This window comes from Talpa occidentalis, unplaced genomic scaffold (assembly GCF_014898055.3).
Source record: "Talpa occidentalis isolate TD23 unplaced genomic scaffold, MPIMG_talOcc4v2.1 talOcc4.8, whole genome shotgun sequence".
NCBI classification, from domain to species: domain Eukaryota; kingdom Metazoa; phylum Chordata; class Mammalia; order Eulipotyphla; family Talpidae; genus Talpa; species Talpa occidentalis.
This window is the reverse complement of record NW_023605194.1, coordinates 43,972,759-43,996,048: the sequence shown is the minus strand read 5'-3', so window position 1 is coordinate 43,996,048 and position 23,290 is coordinate 43,972,759. Positions and strand designations below refer to the sequence as shown.

At 49.3% G+C, this 23,290-nt stretch overlaps 2 protein-coding genes across 5 annotated transcripts in view; both read left to right on the top strand.

The window, feature by feature from the left end:
* LOC119234511 (anthrax toxin receptor-like) overlaps window positions 1-2,877 on the top strand; it is a 54,608-nt gene extending 51,731 nt beyond the window's left edge. For all 3 annotated transcript variants that reach the window (XM_054690121.1, XM_037497495.2, XM_054690122.1), the window contains 3 exons: window positions 484-555; window positions 1,830-1,922; window positions 2,589-2,877. In XM_054690121.1, the coding sequence (XP_054546096.1) occupies window positions 484-555; window positions 1,830-1,922; window positions 2,589-2,666 (243 nt within the window). In that variant the 3' untranslated portion in view covers window positions 2,667-2,877. The remainder of the gene's footprint in view (window positions 1-483; window positions 556-1,829; window positions 1,923-2,588) is intronic.
* Window positions 2,878-11,765: 8,888 nt separating this feature from the next.
* LOC119234514 (anthrax toxin receptor-like) lies at window positions 11,766-18,257 on the top strand. Of its 2 annotated transcripts, XM_054690105.1 has the most exons (9): window positions 11,766-12,053; window positions 13,867-13,938; window positions 15,217-15,288; window positions 16,244-16,325; window positions 16,415-16,448; window positions 17,444-17,523; window positions 17,599-17,667; window positions 17,985-18,057; window positions 18,146-18,257. In XM_054690105.1, exons 1-8 carry the CDS (start codon window positions 11,830-11,832, stop codon window positions 17,994-17,996), a joined length of 645 nt encoding a protein of 214 aa, XP_054546080.1. In that variant the 5' UTR covers window positions 11,766-11,829; the 3' UTR covers window positions 17,997-18,057; window positions 18,146-18,257. The 2 variants fall into 2 exon arrangements, with proteins under 2 accessions (XP_054546080.1, XP_037353394.1); XM_037497497.2 differs by lacking the exons at window positions 17,985-18,057; window positions 18,146-18,257 and having other exon boundaries at window positions 17,599-17,784.
* Window positions 18,258-23,290: the final 5,033 nt, after the last annotated feature.

The window sequence follows — 23,290 nt, the reverse complement described above, 5'->3', positions numbered from 1 at the left end:
CTCTCCCCGGTAAGAAGGCCCAAACAGGACCCATAGAATTTGCACAGCAGGGCCATTGGGACCTATAAAGGGGAGACGTGGGAAGCAGGCCCCACTCAGAGGCTGGCCTCGGTGCTGCTGCACTGTGGTCAGGGAGGCTGCATCTGCCAACACCAGGCCAATCAGCTTCTGCTGACGCTCTTCCCCGATGTCCACCTTTACACTGTCAAACCCCAAGACCAGGCCTCTCCAAATGGCAGTTCAGGAAACCCAGGGGGCAAGAGTGAATTTGTTGCCCTTTGGGGAAGGATCATCTTTGCAAAATATGTGGAGCCTGCATGTGCTTCCCACAGAAGGCCTCCCTTGCAGTACAAGGTGCTGTTAATCAGTTGTCCTTGAATCCTCCCAACAAGCTTTAGCTGAGGGGCCAGAAGTTGACAGGTGCCAGGGCAACACCTCATGTGTCTGCACTCGGAACTGCCACTCAAAAATTTCTCTTCCTAGCAACCATGTGCACCAACATGCCCCACGGTTGTAGTCCCTGGTGGTGGATATAACAACATAAGACAGCTAGAGGTAAGAAGGGTCCTCGGGGAGGGTGCTCTGTGCCCAATTGGGGCTGTGGAAGAGAGGTACAGACAGGGCGGGCCCAGAAGGCATGGCTTGGATGGAGATGGGTTTTGAAGTCGCTGAACTTTGCTCCCTTGGCTGCAGTACCAGGCTCTCCACTCAGTGGGCTGAGGTTTATGGAAACAGTTACTACGCAGAGGTTCTCATCAGCACCAACAATGCCTTGGGTTCCCTGAGAAGTAGGTTTGAGTTAAAACAAAATCACTAGGTTCATGAAGGTCAGAATATAGAAGAAATAGGAATTTCTGACTCAAGTTCTTTCCCCCATTAACTGGAAATGCGGTGCACCTGCTGCCCGCAGAGGCCGGCTCAGCAGAGAAAGAAGCCGCTGCCTTGTCCTCCTGCCCTCAGCTAGGGTGACAAGGGTCACACGGAGGAGGAGCCTGAGGGAATGTCCTTCCCCAGGAAGCACTAGGGGGCCCCCTGCTGAGTCACAACCCAACCCCGGAGGCCCCCACCACAAGAATAGAGTCCAGATGGCTGGTGTGGAGGAAGAAACAGCCCACAATTTCTGCCTGGCTTTGTCCCTCCTCCTGGTCCTGCCTCTGTCCTGCTTGGGCCATGGCTTCCTCCAGGAGCTTCTATGGCATCAGGAGAGACAGCCCTGCTTTCCTCTCAGTGTGCAACACAGCAGTGCCCAACACACCTTCCAGAGAGGAGGAAGCCCTGACCAAGGGCTCATTCCTGCTCACAGGACATCGCCCCCCCTCTGAAAACACCAAGGCAGAGCTAGAGCGCAGGGTTCAGAGCTCCCCTAGGATCCCCCACCTGGGATCCGGTCACTCTCGGTCTGTCTTGAGCTGCCTTTTCTCTCCACCCTCCGTCAGCAAGACCCTGCACACTGATTGGGCATGGAGTCTCTTCCCTGCCTTCCCTGGTGGGCTTCATGAGTGCAGGCCTCCTCCTCCCTTCCTTCTAGCTCCTTCCCAGGTACCCCGCAGGCACCTCATGTTCCTCTCCAAGACACCGTATATCTCCTCCAGCCTTGTACTTTAGCTCTGTTAGTAGCTCCTGGCTTGTCCTGCAAAAAATAGTAATTTGACTGATCCCTAAACAATCCCTGACCCACACCCTCAACCTCCAAATCAGGTCCCTTGCAAAAGTAAATGCATCCCAGGGAGTTTGTGGGGACAGAGCTCAGGTGACTTTGGGAACTGGAGGGGACACTGTCCCGCTGGAGGCCAGCTCAGAGCTTCCTCACAGGCTCTTCTGCTTTCCAGGACAAACTGGACACTCTGCGCATGCAGATCATGTGCAATTTTTTTCAAAACCGCAACCGGGGTCCAGTGATGTGGTGTCAACCCAGGCGCAAGGTAAGCAGGGCACAGGGATGCTCCCCAAGGACAATGTCCTCTGCTTATTGCCCTTGACAGCTGCTCTCTGGGTTGTGGGGTCCTGGCATCTGTCAGAAGAATGTCAAAGACAGGAGACATGGTGCCCAGGAGCCTCCAGCTGATTCTTGACAGCTGATTATTTTCATCTCAAGGATGGCTGGAGAGAAATATAGAACATTACCCTGCACTTCTAAATTTAAATGAAGAGGTTGGAGAAACAGTCAGTTGGGGGTGGTTGGTGCGTCCATCCCCTCCCAGCACCAGGGCTGTGGGTCAGCTGCTGCCTCCCATGCTGAGGCCCTCCTGGCTGGGATGGAGACACACCCCTCAGCACACACCTGGTAGCCTGGGGAATTCTGGGGCCCTCATTTAGTCAGAATATGTCCTTATTCACCAGGGTCTCCACCAGGGCATGCAGATACAGTCAACATCTGAGCAAAAGGAGTTCCGTGCCAGAGCCCTGGGTGGCTGGGAAGGCTGGACACACCCCAACACCTGACAGAGCCCAGGCAGGAGGACATCCAGGGAGAGGAAGGGCATCCTCAGAGGTCCTGCCTTGGGCCCAGCCCCATAAGCCAAGGAAACCACAAGTTTCTGTTCCCAATTCCAGTGCTTCTCACTGACCTCTCTCTTCTCTTCCCACAGCCATGTCCATTATTCAGGACCCGACGTGGCAGGATGCGCGGATACCCACGCTACTGCCATCAACCCAGCCCAGAGTGATTTTCCCTCAACTGCTGCTGGACGCGTCGCCCTTATACCCAGTGCCGATCTCCCCAATTCATGTGTTCCCAGCCCCCACAATTGGTCTGCACCAGGCAGCCCTCCAGGATGTGTCCAATGATCCCTGCCCCTATGGGAAGATGTGGTGGAATCCCTTTGCCACTCCCATTCTCATAGCCCAGTCCCTAAATCTTCCAAATCCAAGATTAAGTTCTTTATGTACGTAAGTGGACACGTGTATTGAGTCTTGGTTTACAGTCAAAGGAGTTGGATGTGGTCCATCAGCAGAAGTGGTTCCCTGGGCAGCCCTGCTCTGCTGTGCAGGATGTGGCCACACTGCTCCTGCCTGGACAGAGCACCCTGGTGTCCTCTGGCTGTGCACATGGATGATCCCCTCCCCACAGCCTGGTCTTCGTCAGGCACCAAGGGCTGGGCCACATCCAGTTTTAGCTAAATTCTGCTTTTGCAAAATGCCAGAATGTCCTTGAAAGAAAATACAATCCTTTCACCTTCACAAAATACATGGAGAGAAGAACACTTTACTATCTCACCTCCCTCACTCCCTTTTCTTTTCATTTTTTTATTACAACTTTCTGAATATGTCATAATAAGAGACAAGATCCTCTAAAGTTCACCAATTAAAAGTGCAACTTGTCTTTCCAAATACCCCAAACTGCCCCTCAGCCCTGAAGGATTTTAGAAGATTCTCTCCACTTCCCTAAGAGAAGGTGAATCTCCCCTTTTGCCACCATGTATCCTGACAGTGATTTAGCACAGTGTCCTGGCACTCTGCCTAGCACAGGGCATCTGGGCACTGCCCCACATGCAGACACACCACCCAAGGAACCCCATGAGGAACCCATGAGGAGCCCCTGGAGGGAGGGTCCCCAAGTGAACCACAGCCAGCTGTCCCTGCAGCACACTGATAGTGATCTGAACTACTGTCTGCCCTCACCCCAATATCCTTGAATGCTATAGTTATGCTTCAGTTAAATTTCTCTCAGCTAAAGGTAGAAATATGTCAGGTTTTGGTTTTTAATCTGTGTTGACTAAGTGGATGGATAGGGTTGACTAACTTTCCCCAGGTTTGAAAAAAAGATTTTTCTGTAAGTGCATGTACGGATTTGCAGGAGTACACTAAGTCACATGACATTTAGCTTTGAAAGCATTTATACCTGGATTGCTTCTCCTTGTACCCCAACACGACCCCTCTGACAGGTGTCAGGGGCCTCCCCCATGACTAGTACAGGAGAGGGAGGGAGAGAATCTGCCCCTTGTGGGCTGTTCCCTTCCTGCCAGCAACTCTGTCTCCCTAGCTGTTATAGTGCCAGGCACAAGGCACTTAAGAGAAATAAGCCAACTTAAAATGGAGGCCACATAGAAGGTGCTGGAATTATGTGGGGAAGAGAGAGCTCAGCACTTTCATTTTGACCCATTCAGAGTCTCCCTCCATGAGCAAAGGCAGGTGCATAGCGAGAATCAGCAGCAACCCCACACTTGCCTCCTGATACCCTTCATGCAATGTGAGACCTTGGCCAGAGTTTGGTTTGGTTTATGTCACAGAGGAGTCGATTATTCCAGGAGATGGCGCTGAGAACTTTGTGTTTACTGGCCCAATTTAAAATTGATTGTAAAACATCAATGTTGGCAGTGTCATGGAATAAATATGACTAAGATTTCTGTTTCACCCTTTACGTGACAACATGTCCAACATGTACCAGCTTCTGTCATCACGCTGTCACTCATGGAAGCTCTTTTTCCCCTTTCTGGACCCTGGAGATGATCCTTTTAAGCTTGGAAACATGAGAGAGTACTCAGAGAATTGGGACTGTCGGGGTGGGGGAACCCAGCAGACGTTTTCCCAGCTCACAGCCTCCCACCCAAGCTCGTGTTATGAGCAGCAGACCCACAGATGGGGCGCCCAGCTCTGTGCTGGAAGACTGGCTCCGCCCCTCCCTCTGCCAGTGCCCATCCTGCCCAGTATATGGTTTGTACCCATCAGGCAGCCAGGGAGGACGCCTGCCACTCCCCAGCCCTTCCCCCCAAACAACCCATCCCCTCCTCCTTCTCTGCCATCTTGGGCACCTGGCTGACTCTACTCCCTAGCGCAAGGACTACTATTATCCCAAGGAAACTCAAATCCACTGAGAACCCACCCAACAGCAAGGGCTCTTGATCCTTGGCCTTTTCACAGTTTATGAGAAAGGAGCCAACAACTTACAATGCAGACAGGGCAGGAAGAGAACAGGGGAGCGCAAATCTCACCCACTTTCTCAACCTCACTTGCTGTCAAGGCAGCCTTTTCAGCTCCCTGCAAACCTCATTTGCTCATTATCCTAGTAGCTTTGGGTGGGTTGTTTTTTCCTGCCAAGGTGCTGGAGAAAGCTGGATATGGCCCAGACTACAGCCTGCCCTCACCTGACACTAGCCAGGATAGACCTCACCTGACACTAGCCTGATCTAGAGTCCACATTCTATTAACTGAGGGCTTCTCTGTAGAGGAGACGCGGTGGTCCAGGAGAGCCAGAAGGAAACCAGCAAGTCCTCACTGCCGGCTAGCAGTCTCTCGGGTATCCTGACCTTCCTCACTTGTCAAATAGATTCCCTGCACAGCTGACACCTCCCAGTGACTGGCACCAGCCACAGGCCAGCTCAGGACTCAGTGCCACCATAGTCCTGCCCAAGCCCACAAAAGCCTCCTCCTGTGGGAGGCTGAGCCATTCCCACTTTCCCTCACACCCTGCAGTGCCCCTACTTCTCCCAAGCTCCCACCGCCCCCAGGGACATCTCCCCAGTTTCAGGAACCTCCATAAAAAAGACCCAAGTAAGTTGCAGGAGGGAAACTACAGCACAGACAGGATCTTCCCAAAGACAACCAGTGGTGGGAGCACAGACATGAAGGTGTGGTGTCCTGAACCCCAAGAAACCATTGCTGCACTCTCATGGGTGATTGTCCTCAGCACCCACATGCTCCTGCTGGTCCTTCAGGTGCAGACCCCTTCCCAGGATTTCTCCCTGGCTCTCCCTTCCTCCTCGCTCCAGCACAACCATCCAGGCTCAAAACGTCCCCCTTGCCACCTGCAATGAGCCTGCTGGCTTGGGAAGAACAATGTCAGCTGCCTCTGAGGTCTTTGCCCAAATTCCTGACTCTCCAGCTTGGCTCTGGGGCTCCATCTTTCAGGTAGGTGCTCAGCCCCTAAGCCCTGTCTCATCCTCCTCAGGTGGTACCTCCCTCAGGCCTGAGGGCTGACTGGCAGGACAGGCCTCCTCCTGGCCAATGTGGCTCATGGACACACGGAGCCTCAGAGACTCTGACATGAGGATCACATGGCAACTTGGAGCTGAGAGGACGAAGGCACCCCTTTTAGCACATATCTGCTACAACTCTCATAGCCAGCAACTGTGGCTCAGGACCAGGACTTACTTCTAGACCCTCCCATCACCGAAGGAAGCAGGAGCCAAACGACCATGGTCAGGAGGCACTGGAGGTTCAGCCACCATCCTGCAGGGCACACATGGAGTCCATCCTGACTAGGTGGGTGCCAAGGTGAGCTGGGAGCCCGCAATGCTTTCCCCATCCCACTCTCAGCAGGTTGGATTGTCTTGCAGATTGAACAAGAGGGTATGTCAGTGAAGGGCAAGCTCCACTCCAACCCAGATCTGGATGCAAAGTCCCTCTAGAAAGCCATAAAGGGGATGGGTGAGTTGGCAGGCAGGACTTGTCCTGGCAACACTGTGACTCTGAAGTTTCAAGACCTCCTGCTCACAAACCTGAAGAGGGGAAGTCAGGGACAGCCAAGGAATCAGAGACTCCCCATAACCTTCCGAGACCGACTCCCCAGCAGACAGAGAATCACACAGATCCCACTTTCTCCAGTACTGGTCTACACTTATCCTCCAAGACTGGAGCAGGGAGGCCAGGGGGCCACAAGGCCCCTTGCTGAGTAATTGAGGAGCACCTGGGGCATCAGCTGTATGGGCTGTTCCCCTGGGCAGGCATCTTCACCATGTTCAGGATGGGCTTTGTTGCTCATAATACGCCCCCCAAAACTGGGGCCTCTGCATGCCACTATGAATTTGGGATGGGATGATGCCAGTATTGCATCTGCTACAGAGGAGATGAAATTTTTGAGGGACTGAACTGTGCTCAGGGAGCACCAGCTGTGGAGTTTCTGTGAGTTTCCCCCTTCTCCACATTGGCCGGCCCCTCCTTCATGATTCCAGTACCGGAATTCCCATGTGCTGTGAGCAGGAAAGGGCTGACCTGAACCCCTGGGATTTGTATAGCTGACCCAGAGAGCCCTCCTACTGTTATCCCAGTAGGGGGTTATCCCTTGCTGGCTCGGAATGGCCAAATGGTGCATTAACAAGAAGCAGCATTCTAAAAGAATCTAGAAAGCATGTTCATTTCCCCTCCTTGCTTCCTGGCCAAGATTTACTGTTATCTCCACTTTTCAGATGCAAAAGCAGAGACGGGGAGGTCAGGCTGCTGGCAGGAAATCAAAACCAGTTTTCTGACCCCTCAGTCCTAACCAGGTGACCAGCAGGTCCTCACATTCCAACACTTGAGTCTGGGCCTGTGCTCTGCCTCAACGGTGGGTGGAGAGGGGCGTGGAAGGATGGATTTTCTGTCTAGGTATCGGGTCTTCATAGTGAAAGTCATCAGGTTTTGGAGGTGTGCCGGTGGTAGGTGCTCACAATTGAACTAACAAGCAGCTTCCCTCCCTCCTCTCCAGGCTTCCCCAGCACCCCCCTCCCATCGGGGGGCAGTGAGTTGCTCACAATGTTCACCCCTGCAGGGACCCACACACAGGCCATCACCAACAAGCAACGGGCAGCAGCAGCAGATTGCCATGCCCTTCAAGTCTCAGCTTGGCATAGTAAGGGGCACTGGGGTACTGAAATTTAGCCGGGCAGGTGTTCTGGGCCTGGGGCAACTGCGGTTGCCAGAGAAAATGTAGGAAACAACTATTCTGGGGGAGGGCCTCTCCTAGGGGCCAGCCCATGGGAAACGTGGCCTTATGGGATATATTGACAGTAAAAATGTGATGCATGGTTTACTCACATTCAAAATTAACTGGCCTCTGGTGTTTTGGTGGAAAGCTTACTTACGTCTGCTCATACCCTCTGGGTCTTCTGTCACCTACCACCTGCCCTTTTTCTCACTGTGCTCCTTCATCTTCACTGTACCGCCCCATTCCATGAGCTGTTTCCCTGCCTCTGGGATTGGCTCATTCTGTTCTCAGACTGGAACTGCCTTCACTTTCCCACACCTGGAGATGCAAGTGGGGCTTCCTGTCTGGCCTGGGCACAGGCCTCATATTGGAGCTACTTCTGCCCTCCCACCTAAGGAACACTCCTTTGAGTGCATCGTGTTGGAGAAGGTCAGCACTGAGGGTCCTGAAAACTGGCCCTTGTGTGGAACTCATGTGTCCACCGTGCAGCCTGGACACTTGGTCTCCCCTCTCCCTGTCCCCACCCTCAGGACTGAATCAATGTAACATGCATCTCCTCCACCTTCCATAGGAAAATATTTCTGAGACAAGACTCAGACACAGTAACTACTCTCTGTGTCCATACATCCATATGGCTCAGTACTCACCAGTAAAAATTGAGCAAAGAAAGTGCTATGGATATGTTACATACATGCATTCCTTTCTATCAATGAGAAAATTTTTTGTTACATTTATATAATTTTAATTTTCACCACTGAGAAAATTTATAGACAAATCAAAGACTGGAAATAGTATTCACAAAACAGGACAGAGAAGGGACTTGCTGCCAGAAGCTTTGAGAATTACTACAACTCTTGGTCAAAGAGCTCCAACCACCAGTGATAAGATTATTAACATAATTCATATTGTTAAGTTTTGAGATCTAATGTGTACCACGGTGATTATAGTTAATGCTACTGTATTATATACTGAAAAATTGTTAAAAATATAAAGCTTGAATTTTCTCATCACAAAAAATAGGTAATTATTTTTGGGATGGAGTTTAGCTAGCCCCATGGTGATACACATTTTGCTTTACTTAAGTACATCAAATCAATACACCTAACCCTAAAACTGATACAAGGTTTTGTCAAGTGTATCTAAACAATATTGAGATAGAACTTCTACAACTCAATAGAAAATCCAGTTAAAAATGGACAAAAGGCCTGAGCAAAAATATACAAAGAAATGCACACATGACACATACATGCATGAAACGGCATGAACATTTTAAAAGTTCCACAAAGCATGGAGACAGAGGGGTAGGGAATGACCCCTCTTGAACTCACAAAATGTCACCAGACAACACCCTCACCATGCTCCCAACAGTCTGATCCAGAACCTCCATCACATTTTCAAATATCAGTAGCCTGCCTCAGGAACTGTCGTGATCCATGTGACATGACCAGGGCTCTATCTTTAGTTTTGTTGTTTTTGTCATTTCACAAAGATTGGTCATTGGCTGGTCCTTCCTTGGATTAAGTGAGCATTTGGAAAAGGAAACTCAGGGTTCCAGTACTGGTCACCCCCCTGCAGTCTCTGATCCTGTTGGGTTGCATTTTTTTGAGCTCCTCCCTGTCCCCTGGCAGATTGGGGGATTGACTGGGCTTGTCCTTTGGGGATTTAAGGGCTGAGGAAGGTGAAGGGAGTCTTACCTGGCATGTACTGTGAGGGAGGCCCAGCCACCGTACACCAGGGACCAAGGGTCAGCTGAGCTGCCTGTGGCTCAACTGGGTATGGAGGTCCAAAAAGGACCCATAGATTTGCACAGCCGGGCCACTGTGTCCCTATAAGGGGGAGACCTAGAAAGCAGACCCCACGCAGAGGCTGGCCTTGGTGATGCTGCAGTCTGGGTCAGGTAAGGGGCACTGCCAACACCAGGCCATTCGGCTTCTGCTGCTATTCCTCCCTGCTGACCACCTTTACATTGCACAGCGCCAAGATCAGTCTTCTCCAAAGTGCAGCCCCAGGGACCCGAGAGAGCAAGAAAGAATTTGTTGTCCTTTTCGGACAAGTAGAACCATCTTTGCAAACTCTGTAGAGTTTGCTTGTGTTTCCCATGGAGGGAGCTTGCTGGCAATACAGACTGCTGCTTACTCAGTTGTCCTTGAATTCTTCCAGCAAGCCTCAGCTGAGGGGCAAAATTGACAGGTGCAAGGCAACACATCATGTGTCTGCACCCTGTAATGGCAGGCAAGGAAGCAGACAGAAATCTCTCTTCTTAGGAGTCAAGGAAGACTCGCCCCTGATGAATGTCCAAGGCATCATTTCAAGGATGGAGGTCAGAGGTCTTATAGGGAGGGATTGTGAACCTCCCCCCGCCTCAAGTTTGGTCAGCAGTAGGACAGAGTCATACATCCGGGTGCCAGCGGCAAGGTGGAGAAGACCTACCAGACATTAAACACCTGGCTCCAGAGGTAATGGAGACTCTCTTGACCTAAGTGCTCAAAGGAGGCTACAAAGTATGAGGGTTGGTGGTGCTCTCTCCACCATAACCTTGTTGGTTATGTGACTAAACCAAGTCTTCCCCCGAGGACAGGCCAGGTTCAGAGACATCGAAAACTCCAACACAAATGATATCATGACAAATAATAAGCAGTCCATTGTGATCACCTTTGAAGCCGTATCAAACAGAAAGTAGGAAAACTCCAACTGTATAATTATGAGGCTAGTAACATATCAAAAACAGATGGGAACAACATAAAAATGGGAAACTGCAGCTTTTCTCATGATTATAGTTTCAAAGAAACAACAATCTAAACTAATAATAAATAATCCGCCATTTTTTCATAAAAAAAATTATCAGGCCAAGTTGAATCTATTTATAAAACACAAAAATGTTTTAACTTGATTTGATGTAATTGACCATATTAATTTGAGTGAATATATGTATACCTCACAAATTATGCAGAAACAAATTTAGATAATATTAAACAATCATTCACGAATTGTAGAAACCAACAAGAACAGAGAAAATGTCTAACCCAATAGAGGGTAGCTACCAAAAGCCTTCAATTAACATCATTCTCAAGGTTATGTGTTAAAAGTGTTCTTTCAAACCAAGAAACACCACAACAGATCTGGTGTCATTTCACTAGAGAATGCTCCAGGGTTTTCAGTTTTTGGTTTTTCATAAAAAACCAAAGAATTTTACAGAAAAAGTTTTAGAGCTTGATTAGCCAAATTGGTTAAATACATAAATATAAACACATTTCTTTGTGCTTTCAATAAACTGTTTAAAACCTTATTTTTTAAACATCATCAGCAATGGCAGGAAAATGATGAGGCATTCAGAGAAGGCATTGAGAGAAGAGGTCAAGCTCTCTTAGGGAAATTTCATGAAAGGCACTGAACATCTAATTGGAGGAGACACTGCCTTGGGCACTGATAAGGGGAGTCTGGATTGCAGATTCACATCCTTCCAATGGATCCCCATAACCATATGATTGTACTCAAATGTTATGCAGGTTTGGGGAGAATAGAGATGAGGTGCTGCTTCTAAAATTAAAAGTTCAGGGGGTTCTAATGATTTCCATGGAGGAAACAAGGCAGTAGAGTTCTCTCTCATTTTCTGGTCCATGCGAACTATGAGCATGATAAAGTGGTTCTTCTCTGACTTACTAAGTTTGGGGTGGTTGATTCACATCAGTGGATATGTGGAATCCCTCCTAAACAAACAAAATTGTACCACTTTCTTCAAACTAGACCCTTCAACCCCCTGGAAGACATCAGTGTTCACTCAAATGGCCATTACAGCTCTGGTGTCCAGCCGAGACTCCCTCACCCACAGTGATGTCCTTGTCTAAGCCACCCCAGCTGCTCTGACAGTTTGCAAAGACTTGGCTTCCTGGAGGATTTTAATGGCCATGAGTGAGGGCTAAGGATAAGGGACAAATGGAGGTTCCTCTCACAGCACCTGGAGATCAAAGCCCCATCAGGGATGCTGTGACTCCCCCGGGAGTGTCAGTAGACAAGACAGTGAGCAGAGCTGCAGTGAGCCGTCACAGGGTCGCCATGCCAACCTCCCTGTCCATCACAACATAGGGCATTATGTCTCTATGGGTCAGGGAGGCACCCTGGCAGGCAGTGTGGCCTCCACCTGGAATAAGTCCTACTCTGCCCCCAGAGCAGACATTAGTGTCCCTTGTAGCCTAGAGGCTACCAAGAAAATGAGAAGCAGCTACCCCTGGGTGCTCAGGCTTATATTCTTGCTCCTGCTGGTGCTGACCCCTCTGCTCCCAAGCAGTGGGGCATACCAGCACAGAGCCCAGAGCAACCTGGATGAGGAGAGCACCCACCAGGGCCACAGCCAGGACACCGAGTCCAGGGAGAGGCTGGCAGATCACAAGAAATCCTGCCAGAGCAATCTTGACCTCTATTTAATCGTGGACAAGTGAGTGGACCTCCTGCCCTGGTCAGAGACTTGGGGGGCAATACAGGGAGCGCCTTTCTCAGCATTTATTAATAATGTCCTGGGTTTTTGCTTATCATTTTATGCTTGGTTTTGTTTTTCACCCAAATGACTCCATTTTTATTGGACTCCAGGAAGACTGCTGAGTTGTCTCTGGGCCTCTCATGTGTCACTGCTGATAAAGTCCTTTGCTTTGCTGGCTAAGTGTTTTTACTACTTTCTTCTACAATCTATGTATTTTCTGAACACTTTGATCTCCGGGTGCTGTCCGGAGGAGCTGGGCTCTATATAAGCCTTTATGACCTGAAGAAGGAAAGGGGTACAGGGCACTGGCTTGGAGACACAGCCTTGGTCATTTCTAGCTCCACAGCTTCATCTCTTCAATAATAGTTGTGGTGTGATGCCGTGACCTCATGGAAGCACATGACTTTTTTCCAAAACCCTTTCCCTGATGTGCCATCCTCAGACAGGCCTGGGGGAGAGCAGGGAGGGTATCTGCCATCTCCTGGGAAGGGTGAGCGTCCCAGAGTTGAAGGCAGTAGCCCAGAGACACTCAAGACAACTTCTCCACTGTTGAAAAATCAGGTATTGAAGTTATCTACAAATATGTTATTTCTTTCCTCCTTTCAGACTTGATACATCTGTGTACAGATTGGGGGCACATTTTGTATCTTTGGGATATGATGCCCTCATGATCACTATGTAATGACTTTGACTCATGTGAACATTTGTGGCTAAACATCTATCTTGTCTATTATGACTATCCAATGTTGTTCTATATCCCCTGCATGAACTATCTTCTTTCATCCCTTCACATTCAATCTCTGTTTGTCTTTAAAGTGAAATACATATCTATAGGCAATCCATCCATAACTGGCCTTATCTCTCCACCTAATCTCACTGCTATCTTTGCTTGATGAATTCAATATATTTAAATTTGGAGTGATTACTGATACGTAAGAACTTGCTACTGACAACATATTATTTCCTAAACATGGTATATTGACATTACAGCTTTTGTTTTCCTTCTGTTTCTGCCTACCTTTGCAGATTGGGCTTTCATCATGTACATTCTGCTTCTGTTTCTAGCTTCTGCTTGTTTGTTGAATGTTATTCTGGGGAACCCAGAACATGAAGTTTTGAGAAACCAAGACTTGGAGTTTTGAAATCTGCCTTTTTGTTAACACCCCGCATTAAACTAGTATTTGTAATGTTATCTTAACAATTATCAAGTAAATGCATGAACACAAAATGAAAATCAAACACTGTTACAAAGATCCTGCAAAAAATTCCAGGCTTCTTTCCCACCGTCTCCACTTCTGATCCTACAGCGCAGAGAGAGCTCTTGCACATCTTGGAGAATTTATTATGACTTTGTTTCTAATAACAGGCTTGAACTGACACCTTTCTTGTTGTTGGTTAGAAAGAGGCAGAGAGCTGGCCATGGTTATTCTCCAAGGACTTGAAGGACCAGGAGAGTCAGAGTTATAGGATGTAGGAGGTCTTTTTCAGAAGTGCATCCTACTTCATGTCTTATCTAGAGCTAGTGTGGCACAACCAACCATCCCTGTTTGCCTCCACAGGGTCTCACTCTTGAGTCCCTCAGTTGCAAGCACACAAATCCCATTGGTGCCGTCCACCTCATTGCACTGACGAAAGTCACCATCAGCAAGGCCCACTGGGGTTGCTGACAGTGTGCGGCAGCATAGTGGAGGGGAGTAGCATGTTGGATGGTTTCAGATAAACTCTGCCAACTCAAAGAATTCACCCTATTCCATTGATTTTTCATTTTCAGGTCAGGAAGTGTGGACACCAACTGGATATTTACATACGGCTTCATAGAGGATTTCCTCAAAATGTTTCAAAAGTATGACTTCTCCGTGTGGTGGGGCTTTTGCAATGACAAGCAGAGTGCTTGTCTGTTTAGACCCAGTAGGGATGGGTGTCTTGGATCAACAGCACAAAGCCCCGGCTGGAGTTCTGAATCATTCAAAAATGCAGTTCACTCAGTTCCACAGCTCCAAGGTTCTAGAGACTTCGAGTGTTTCCAGTGTTGGTGTCAAGCCACAGTGTAGGAAATACTGACCAACTAGAGGATGTCACAGATTAGAAACTAGGCCACCTATAACACAGTGAAAAAAATACTTGCTTTAATAGTTCCAAAGAAAATGGCAAAGGACCCTCATGGCAATTTTAAAGAAATAGCAAGAATTCCTAAAGAAAATTCAAGGATGGTTTTCCCCAGGATATGGACACTAGAACTAGGACTGTTAGGAAGAAGGAAAGGGTAACAAGAAGCATCAAGGAGACTTCCTGTGGAGAGAGTGATCTGTTTAGGGGGACAGAGGGCTTAACTCACAGAAGGGGAGCAACTGAGTCTGGGACAGGGCAGCTTGGGGTCAAGGTTCAAAGGACTCATACAGCCAAGCCAAGGGGCCTCAATTCACATGAGAAACAGGAAGTTATAAATGACTCTTGGGCTGAGTGTGGGTGATGAGGATTGTGCTCCAGGAAAACTGATAATGGTGGGTAAAATGAGTGGGAACAAGACCACAGCTACATGGAGTTCATCAGGCACTAGGACAGCAATCCTCTAACAGACAAAGGGGGACTGTGACCCAGAAGACAGTGGGCAGGAAGAGGAAAGGGACAGAAATTGTGAATGAGTAGCAAAAGGGACAATAATTTCTCTTAGATGGAGGCAGAAAGAGAACATAGACCAATAAAGAAAGGCCATGAGTTTCCAAAAAAAAGTTACAGAGAATAGAAGCTACCCATGAGGCAGGCGGAGGCACATATACCTAGTGTGTGAGGCATGAACCAAGCATTTGTGTGTGTGTGTGTGTGTGTGTGTGTGTGTGTGTGAGAGAGAGAGAGAGAGAGAGAGAGAGAGAGAGAGAGAGAGAGAGAAGGGTAGAGATTGAGATTTAGGGATGGAACAGGACACCACCCTGACAGTCTCCCTAGTGAGCCACACATTTACTGGCCTCAGAATCCTTTACTAAATTAATGGTAGCTCCTGGAACTCAGGAAGGGGTCACAGGCTAGAGGGAAGTGAAGACAGGCAGGTGTCCCCTCCCTGGCTGCTCATGGGGTCATTTGAACCTCTGTTTATGACTCTCACGTACACGTGCTTCCTCCCCAGCCCTAACATGAGGGTCTCTATTGTCACCTTGTCCACGCTGGGCCACACCATCCTAAAGCTCACCTCAAACAGGTAAGTTCAGCTTCACTCCCTCAAGGCAGAACTACTGGTGGTGGGATGGGGGATACGGAGGCCAAGAGGAAAACTCTGCAGAGGAGTCCTGAGTTTCAGTCAGGAGCCCGCAGGCTTGCTGCCTGGGCGGGGCTGGCATCAGCTCAGTGATCACCGTGCCACCAGCATCTACTCCCAGCCCCTCTGATAACTCCAGCACTGACACTGGCAGTCCCTGTGTTTCTCGACAATCTCTGCCACTCCAGCTTTAACTGTGTGGGCTCAGATCTTCACTTGGCTCAGCCTGTTCTGAGCTCCACCCCTACTTGTGTCCCACTCCCACCTGTTATCTACCTTAGCAGAGCTAGTAAAGGACAAAAGTGTGGCCATCTGCAGCTCCCTGCTCCCCTGCCTGCATGAGAAGCAGTTATGGCCCCTTCCCTGGCTTAGGTCTTCCCTGTCAGGAGCTCTGAAGTAGGGACTCAGCACTCAAAGCAGCTTTGCTGCTTCCTTCAGATCCAATCCTGAAGGGAAGGACGCTGTGGGTTCCAAGTCACCCTCAGTGGTCCAGGACAGGGAGGGACAGGGCAGGGGTATTATCAGGGTGACCCTTACCAAACTCAGCCTTGCCTGGTAGAGGGTGATGAGCCTCACTGGGGACCCCTGAGTTGCTGGCAGTCCTGGCAGTCCTATTGTGAGTTCCAGTTCACATTAGTACAGTCACAACTGCTCCCCAATCTGCCTATGGAATGTCAGACAGGCCCTACATGAAGCCCACTGGGGTTGTGAACCTGATATAGCGATGAGTACAAAGAAGGTCAATTTCAAAGACTCCAGCCTAAGGGCAGGCTTCCTGATGGTGGCCTCCCTCGTCCAGGTCAGTCTGCCCAGTGCAGAATGTGCCAGCACAGATGGGGCTGTTTGAGAACACGCCACCCTTCTTCCTACCTCAATACACCCATTTTATTTTTTTTAGAAAAGAAATCGAAGATGGCCTCAACAAACTACACAACACAGTGCCTACCGGAGCCACAAACATGCGGGAAGGATTTAAAGCGGTACAGCCAGAGCTCTAAGAATTTATCCTGCTTTAGCAAGTGCTCAGAATATCATTGAGTCCTCTCAACATGCCTTCCTGTTTTTGCAGGTCAATGAACAGATCTCCACAGCAAACTCTGGAGGTAAGCTCCTGCTCACTTCAAGACAGTCGGATCCAGGACAGTCAGGCCGGGGCTCAGCAGTCTGGCGGCCGCCACCTGCCCGCTGACTTCTGTGCAAGTGTCCTGCCCAATATATACTCCAGGCTCCTCATCTGTGCACAGAGGGGGATGGGTAGACCCCCCCCCCCACCATGATTCTGAGACTTGCGGGGTCATGGGTGTACATTCCTGGTGTTTATTAAGTGTGAGGCACCTGATCTACAGGTGAGCTTGTGGAAAAGGGACAAAGGCCAGGGCACCTCGGGCAGACAAGACTCCACTTATGGAAGAAAAGAGCTTGATCTCCCCCTTGCTGACCACACTCTGCCGCGTTCCCATGGCTGGGGCTGCCTCCTTCCCCTTCATCGTCTTCCCTCTGCTGACGCTCCTCCTGGCCCATGTGTCCCCAGGGCTAGCAGCTGTGTCAGCCCAGCACCATCTCCGTTGGGATTGAGTCTGTAGGGTGGATGCTCTAAGCACAACAGCTGGAAGCGGGGAAACTGTGGGGAAAGGCTTTCAGCTGGATTCAGTGTCCACTCTCCAAAGACCTGTGACCTCAGTTTCTAACTCACTGGCCCTAAGGGGCCAGCAGGTGTGCCCCAGCCTCCTCTGAGCCTGCAGGACATCTATTTCAGTTGGGTGGGAGTGCTTCCGCAATGCACATGAGAAAGGTATCACTTGTCCCGTGAAATATTTGGATTTGCCTCTCAGGGTAAAGGTTCTGCCGTCTGTAGCAGTGAGAATCCAGTAAGAGAAATCCACAGCCAGGCTCAGTCTCCTCCTCTGTAAAGTGGGTCGGCTAAGGTGCCTTCTCCCTCCAGGCGGCTGCTCCACAGCCCTCGACATGCTTGGGAACGCGGGGGTCTGGTAGCCTCTCCCAGGGGAAAGAAACTGGGGAGCAGTGCTGTGGCCCTCTCACCTGTGCAAGGTCACTCTGAGCACTTTTACTAACCAGGCCACTCCTGCTTCTCCCACAGTAAAAAAGGTTCACTCCATGGTTATCTCCCTGACTGATGGAGCACTGTCGCCAGAGGCCTTTGAGGCTACCAAGAATGAAGTGAGTCCAGCCCACCTTAGCCATCTTTTGCTCCACATGTTCAGTGATTTGCACTTAACACGGTCTTTGTCTTAGGCTCAGAGGACTCGACAACTGGGAGGGACTGTTTACACCGTGGGTGTAAACTACTACATGAAAAATCAGGTAATTCAGAACAGGAGCCAACTGCAGAGAACAGTTGTGGAAAGCTTTGAAAGGGCCCCCCAGAGGATGGTTCTCTAACCCACCCCAAATATCTGGACAACATGTGACCACTGCAGAAATGAGTAGAGTGTTGTATGAGCCCGCAGTACTGGGAAACAGGTGAAAGAACTTTCCATTCCAGAAAGATGGGCTGCTGGCTGAGGTCAGGGTGGAGCACTGAGTCTCACATGGCATAAAGCCTGAGCCTGACCACTGGGAAGGGGTCCTGCTGGTACCTCACCCTGCTGTGGGTCCAAGCCTACTGTTCCTTCTCTTAGGTCTGCAGATAGTGAGGATCACGTGGTTGGTGTGGACAGTGGATTTTATGATCTCCAGAACATCGTCGACTCAGTGAGACAGGGGTGGCTTGGGGGGTGGGATGAGGCGGCTCCATACCATGCCCCACTCTTTACCTGACCTGAACAACTCTCTGTTCCAGCTCGCAGATAAGTCCTGTATTGAGCTTACAAGTGTGGAACAGACAAATTACTGTGTGGGAGGTAAGAGCTGGGGTCTCTCTTCTAAAGAGAGGCACACGTGTTTGTGTGTGTTGCAGGCATGCTAGGATGTGTGTAATGGATTAAGGTGTGAAGTTTAAGTGAAACATGAAATCATTTTAAACATGAAATCATTTCACAAGCAACCAGGCCAAGTTGCTCAGTTCCGGAAAGAGACAGAGTGGTGCAGCCTGCGCTGTCTTACTCCCCTCTCCTTTATGATGGTGGTCTGGCAGAGGCTGGAAAGCACTGCCTGTGCCCTTAGGGAGCCTCAGGACTTAAAGATTGTAAAACCACATCGGGTTTATTTATGGTGATGGTGGAGCCTTGAATGGGTTGTGCTGGTTAGCAGCTGTGGTGAGAGTGCCCGAGACCTCTGCCCAGCCTCCTCATAGTGGCCCCTCAGAAACACCAGGGGAGCTTCAGGAGACACAGAGGTCTTGGTTCAGAACAGCTGCCTCCTGCAGGAGTCCCTTGGTGGTTCCATTTGGGGGTGCACTGCCATAGAACTAGATGAGGGGACAACAGAGCTCAGCCCCTCTTTACACATGCCTTGGGTATTGCCCTTGCAGAAAGCTCCGAAGCACTGGTCTTTGGAAGAGGTTTTCATAACACCAAAAACAAAAACAAAGTCCTATGTAGATTTCAGAGAAGTGACACCATATATTTTGGTAAGTACCTCCCTCGATTTGTACAAGTAAAAATTTCCCACAGACGCTGTCTCCATCATGCCTCCACAACCCTCGATGTCCATTTGCTGTGGGTGCTGTGAGGATAGAGGCAGCACCAAGAATGGAAGGAGGGATGTGGGTGGTTCCATCCATCCCAGAGAGCCACAAAAGAGACTGGGGTCAGGGCTGTACCCTGTGAGGAGGGTCTTCCTTCTTGGCCAACTGCAGTGGACTCAGGGACTCACATAGCTCGGGATTCCTGGTTTTGCAACCTGTAACCTGCAATCTAGAGTTTATTCCAGTTTTGGTTCTTCACAGTGTATTTTAATTTCTTCAGCACTTTTCTCTTTCTGTGACCTTCCCATGGCAGTCTGTACCCTCTGCCCAAGACTCAGCTCACTGTCCTAAGGAGCCATGCAGGGTCTGAGTCAAGGGCCTTTGGAGGGTTTTCTGACCCTGTTCCCATCCCAGAATCCTCCCTGCTTCCCAGCGCTGTCTTTGGCTCATTGGATGGAGGCCTTGCCAAAAAACATATCCAGGACTGTGGAGGGTAAATGTAGGGTAATACAGGGTCTGGCTGGCCTCAGCTGCTTGGAGTTATACAAAGAACAGACGTGGTTGTGGGTAGGTGACTAATGGTGACCTTTGAGGGTGTCACCTTCAGCTGTTGGGTGAGATGATGTGTATCAAGCCTCACGCAGATCCCAAGCCTGGGCATCCCTGGAGGATGGTATCCTTCGCACCATCTAGTTGGGCCTGCAGGGGTGATTTTTACTGAGATCACCGGCCTTACGCAGAGACCTGCAGTCTCCTGAAAGCTGGCAATGGGTTCCAGGCACCTTGGCGAGCCATTATGTGCTATAAGGAACTATTATGAAGCTAATAATTTGGTGAGAATTGATGGGCTTTCTGAACCCATAAGAGCTTGGAGAACATGGATTTTAGTATCTGAAGAGCTGAGACCCAGCTCTGCCAGTCACTGTGTGAGCTTGAGCTGGTTACTTAACTTCTCTGAACCTCAGTTTAAGTCTCATCTATAAATGGGACTATTATCTACCCACAGTGATTACACGAAAAGTGAGTAAAATAAATTTTAACCTGACTTTGGGCCGTAAGGTAGGGAGAAGTTATCCCTGGCCGGGTCATGCTCAGAATATCTAGCCCCGTGAAGGCTGAGCTGAAGGAACCGGCCCTTAACAGCAGCCTGCCACACTTCACTTGCTTCACAAGCATCATTGTTGTTTTGTTGACAGGAGGAGCTCTGTCCTTGGGGACCTTTTCTCTCAAGTCTGGGTCCACAGCCATGATGGTGACGGTCCTCTTGGCACTCTGTTGGAGCTGGCGGGGTTTGCTTTGCCAGCACCACGCAGCCAAGCCAAGTCTGGCCTGCAGCTCCCTACACTGGTGCCAGATAGATATTTTCTTATGTGATCCCTAATCCATACACATTTCCTGGGGATGGAGCCAAACTCTTAGAGGAACCATTTTGCCCCCTGGAGAGAACTGCTCACTCAGTGTGGAGGCTCAGGGAGGGGAGTTCCATGTCGTTCAATGCAATACACAGCCAATGGGTGCCAAGCTCTGGTGCAACAAAACCTGAGCAAAACAGCACCCCTGCCAGTAAGGAATTTGTAAGAAATGCTTCAACAAGTAGTATGTGTCTTTCTCTAGATGGTGATACTGTTAGGGGGAAAGGATGTCCTAAAGATAATTCCATACAGGCTTTGTGGACTCCACCCCCACTCCAGACCAAAGCCATCAAGACATTGGGAAAAACAAATCCTATCACCACCAAAGGTGAAGTTGCTGGAAACTGAGGGTGGAGTTAAGCAGCCAGGTTTGGCATAAAAGCAGTACATGGGCTTTGGGAGGCTCCTTTTTGGCTCTCCGCTTGCTCTCAGCTCTTGGCCAGCTCTCAGAGTGCCATTGGGTTTCCAGGTCAGCGGATCGGGTTGGGCGCATAGAAGACTTTATTTCCCTATTTTCTCCCTGATTTGTACATTTCCTCATTTCCCCTTCCCTTGTAAATAAACTTTTTATTAGCCTTTTGTGTGTGCCTGCAGCAGAGTATTAAGTCCCTTTTAAGCGCGCGGGTGAGGACACACAGCCAGACAACCTTTTTTTTTTTTTTTAAAGATTCATTCATTTATTTTTTTATACAAGCACTGGGTACAGTCAGAAGCGCGGGAGGGTGAGAGAATTCACCAGAGCCAGAGCGGGGAGCAGAGCAGGCAGAAGGACCGAGGTACACTGCTGAGGGGAGCAGCGGGCGGCAGGAGAGGTCTGCGCGCCATGTGGGACCCTCCTCTGGTGACCGGGGAGCAGCCGGGGATCGAACCTGTGCTGCAGAGGCTGTGGGCAGCTTCGCAACCCAGCGCTCAACCACTGCGCCACCGGGGAGGCCCCAGACAACCCTTTTTATATCTTGGCTGCCCTGTAACAATAGGGGATCCCCTAACACTACAGCAGATTAAGACCCCATAATGCATACAGGCATTCATTGATCCCACAAACATTTATAAAACTTCTATTGCAGATTATATGTTAGATGGTTCCAAAAGGTAAACTAGAGCTTTCTTCATGAGTGTTAGTCTTATTTTGTTCAGCAATAATTCATTCCAATGCATGGGGCCCACAGACTTTTGCCCACAGCACAGATGTGGACCTATGAGGGATGAATTGTTTGGGGGTGGGAAAGTAGCAGCATTTCAGAGGGCGGTGACTGCTGAGAAAGGAGTGGAAGGAAGCACCAAGGCTTTCTGCAGGGTTGCGGGGGCGGCGTGGGGAAAAGTCTCGCAGACTGAGGAGTTGGCCTGTGCAAAGGCCTGGGGGCTGAGTATTTGAATTGTAGCAGCTCTGAGGCACCACAGAGGTGACCTCATCCACCGTTCACCGTGCAGAGAGTGAGAGAGGAAGGGATCGCCCAGAGCCATCTTGCCACATAGCTGCCAAGGTTTGACCTGATCTCCTAACCTCTCAGCTGGGGTTTTTTGCTTGCTAGGAAAAAACTAGACATTAGACAAAACATCCTCACCACTTGAATCACAAGAGGTTCACATCCAGGCCATGTGAGTTTAGTTCAAAGTTTAAAGGAAAAGCAGAGCTGGAAGGCTGAAGCTTACTGGGTTCTGTGCCAGGTACACAGCTGGTGCTCCATAAATGCTCGCAGCCTTCTCCATGGCCAGATGGTGGGTAGAGGCCTTTCCCTCTTTTGGAGGACATGCGAATGGCAGCTTAACTCACAATGAGTTAAGCTGAGGCTTGTGAAAGCTCTGTGCAAATGGAAGGTGGGAACTTCACAGGAAAGGCTGGGGTACCCACGTTGCCCCCCAATTTGAAAGTGGGTGGATTAAGTGCTCAAATGGAGATTCATCTCTAACGGGTGTGTCCTTTGAGTGGGGGCAAGGAAAGAGCCTTCTCCGTCCCTCAGGGCGTTCAGGTTTAGGGGTTGAGCAGGAAGCCCAGAGCTGCCCACAGTGCTATATGTTGCCTGGTCTGCTCTGGCTCTCAGTTTCCATGTATGGCTGGTGTCATGGGTGCCCATCAGAGGTGGTCGATAGGTATTTCTAGTCTCATTTTCCAAATTTTGAAAGAGAAGGATCACAAAAGGACCATAGCCTTGGAGGGTGTTGGCCTTGGGTGAGGGGAGAGAAGTCTCCACCCCCATGTGCCGTTTTACTCAATCCCACAACAGACTGTTCCTTCATTCCACTGAAAATACTTAGAAATCAAACAACAGTCTTGGGTGTTAGAAACCCATCATATTAAGATGTACATGTTTATATTTTATATTTTATATACAGATGGTTTTATTCCCATATAATTATGAATTATGATTATGTGTTATATGGTATACATTTTATTTGTCGTAGCATATAAGTTATTATACATTTCACAGTATATATATATAAATATGTTGAAATGTAGATTACAAATATAAAAGACATAAAAATATACCTTAGTAGGTATATTTGATGCATTTCAAAAAGACAAGGAATACTTTTATAAGCTCCTCCTATATCCTAAAGCTTTCACCCTTTTGGGCACTACATATCCTACTACACAACCATGGTTGACTCGCACCTCAGTGTGAGTGAGGAATTTAAAACCAGTTTTTACTCTCACCAGCCCTGTAAATCCTAACTCTGTGCCTGCCCTTTCACAGAACCTTCTAGTGACTGCTGAGAGCCCTCTGGACAGGCCAGAAAACTCTACACGACCGTGCTGGCTTCAGAAGGGGGCCTCTCAGCACTGCTCTTCCTGCCAGTCCCTCAGCCTCTGCTTTCCATCCTGGTCTCGTTTCTGATCCTTCCACCAACCATGCAGTTCCTTGTGCCTGAGATGCCCTCCCCTTTTTCTCTCACCAACACCTGTGCCTGTAAGACTTGGCTGAGAAGTCACCTCTATTCAAACGTA